This window comes from Cyprinodon variegatus, unplaced genomic scaffold (assembly GCF_000732505.1).
Source record: "Cyprinodon variegatus isolate N-32 unplaced genomic scaffold, C_variegatus-1.0 Scaffold653, whole genome shotgun sequence".
Taxonomy (NCBI): Eukaryota; Metazoa; Chordata; class Actinopteri; order Cyprinodontiformes; family Cyprinodontidae; genus Cyprinodon; species Cyprinodon variegatus.
In genome coordinates, this window is record NW_015151106.1 from 251,138 (window position 1) to 252,725 (window position 1,588).

The following is a 1,588-nucleotide window of genomic DNA, read 5'->3' on the forward strand; positions in this document are numbered from 1 at the left end:
AATTTAATGAACCCTTAAAAACAACAAACGGAGCACATAAAGTTAATGTTGAAGAAAATATGAACTAATATGTTCTTTATTCGTTAGCCTGTGGGCTAATGCAGGAGCTAACGTGAGGGTCTGATGTAGCTAATTACCCGGACGTTGCCAGGTTACGCACTTTCTACGTTAATATCACAAAATTCTCCTTTAAAGCTCCGACATTAATCTAAATCATCTTTATTTCACCTGGTATCTCGTCTTCGTTCTCCTCTGCCATCTCTAACGGGACTTTAATCCGCTTTGCTCGCTGTTTTGGGCGTGTTGTCGCTCTGGCTAGCGACAACCCGGAAGTAAACAACATGTCTCCTAGGAAACCAAGCGCTCGCTTTGACCTCTTAAAGGAACAGCACAGATTTAGGAAAACTGCTGTCCTACTTTGGTAAAACTCACAGAATTATTCATTAGGATTTAATTAATTTATTTAAAAGAAATGAAAGTAAAACATGAAGATAAAATAGATATATTACATCAGGATATATTTATCAATGCTAATTGTAATAATTCAAAACACAAACCCAGCAGTAGGAGTTGAACATATGTGTTGGAGCTATTTATTCCTTATATACACTTTGAATTGTGTAAATAAATTCCTAAATTTATATATATATATATTATTAATTACAGGGTTTATTCACAGGTTAATAATTGTTGATTCTTTTTATCTTTGTTTTATTATTTTCTATTTATTTATTGTTCTGAAGTGAGACAGAAAATGATGTGGAATAGTCCACTTTCTATAAGTGTGGGGGCCAGGAGGCATTTTGGGTTTGGGGCCCATGGTTTTTAGCAGAACAGGAGAGGTAGCAGAAAGAATAAATGAAAGTTTGAACTATGTAATCTCTGGCTGAAATAGGAAAATATATCATCGAGAACAATCATGAAGTTTGGACATTGAACATTCTTTTGCCCGATTATAGAAACCTGACCCCAGTGCCTTAATGATGGTTTAATGGAACCTTTTTTAATGGATGTTTGACTTGGCAAACAATCGCCACGATACGGAAGAGGATTAGGGCCACTGAAAAAAAAAGTTAACAGATTTTTACATTTTATTTCAGTTTAATAATGGATAAAGGTCAGAATTCTGACATTAAAGTCAGAATTCTGAGAAAAAAGACAGAAGTCTGAAACAAAAGTCAGAATTCTGAGAAAAAGTCAGAATTCTGAGATTAAAGTCAGAATTCTGAAACAAAAGTCAGAATTCTGAGAAAAAAGTCAGAATTCTGAGATTAAAGGCGTTTTATACATCTCCAGTCTGCCACATCACCACATCATTACATCACACACGTTAGCAGATGAGGAGACATGAGTAGACACAATATTACACTTTGTTCTTAGTTATGGTAAATGGTAAATGGCATGTACTTATATAGCGCCTTTATTCAAGTTAGGAGACTTGACCAAAGCGCTTTACACTACATTCATTCACCCATTCACGCACACACTCACACACTGATGTTGAAGGACGCTGCTCTCATTTCATTCCCCAATATTTGCCACGTACAGAATGAAGATTATTATGAATATAACTGTATATCTGGACATA

At 35.1% G+C, this 1,588-nt stretch overlaps 1 protein-coding gene across 1 annotated transcript in view; it reads right to left on the reverse strand.

Annotated features, from left to right (window-relative positions):
- The window catches only part of LOC107096828 (X-linked retinitis pigmentosa GTPase regulator-like), a 20,956-nt gene extending 20,697 nt beyond the window's left edge, over positions 1-259 (reverse strand). Inside the window, exon 1 of the mRNA XM_015393698.1 lies at positions 229-259. Coding sequence (XP_015249184.1) covers positions 229-259 — 31 coding nt within the window. The remainder of the gene's footprint in view (positions 1-228) is intronic.
- Between the last annotated feature and the right edge of the window lie 1,329 nt (positions 260-1,588).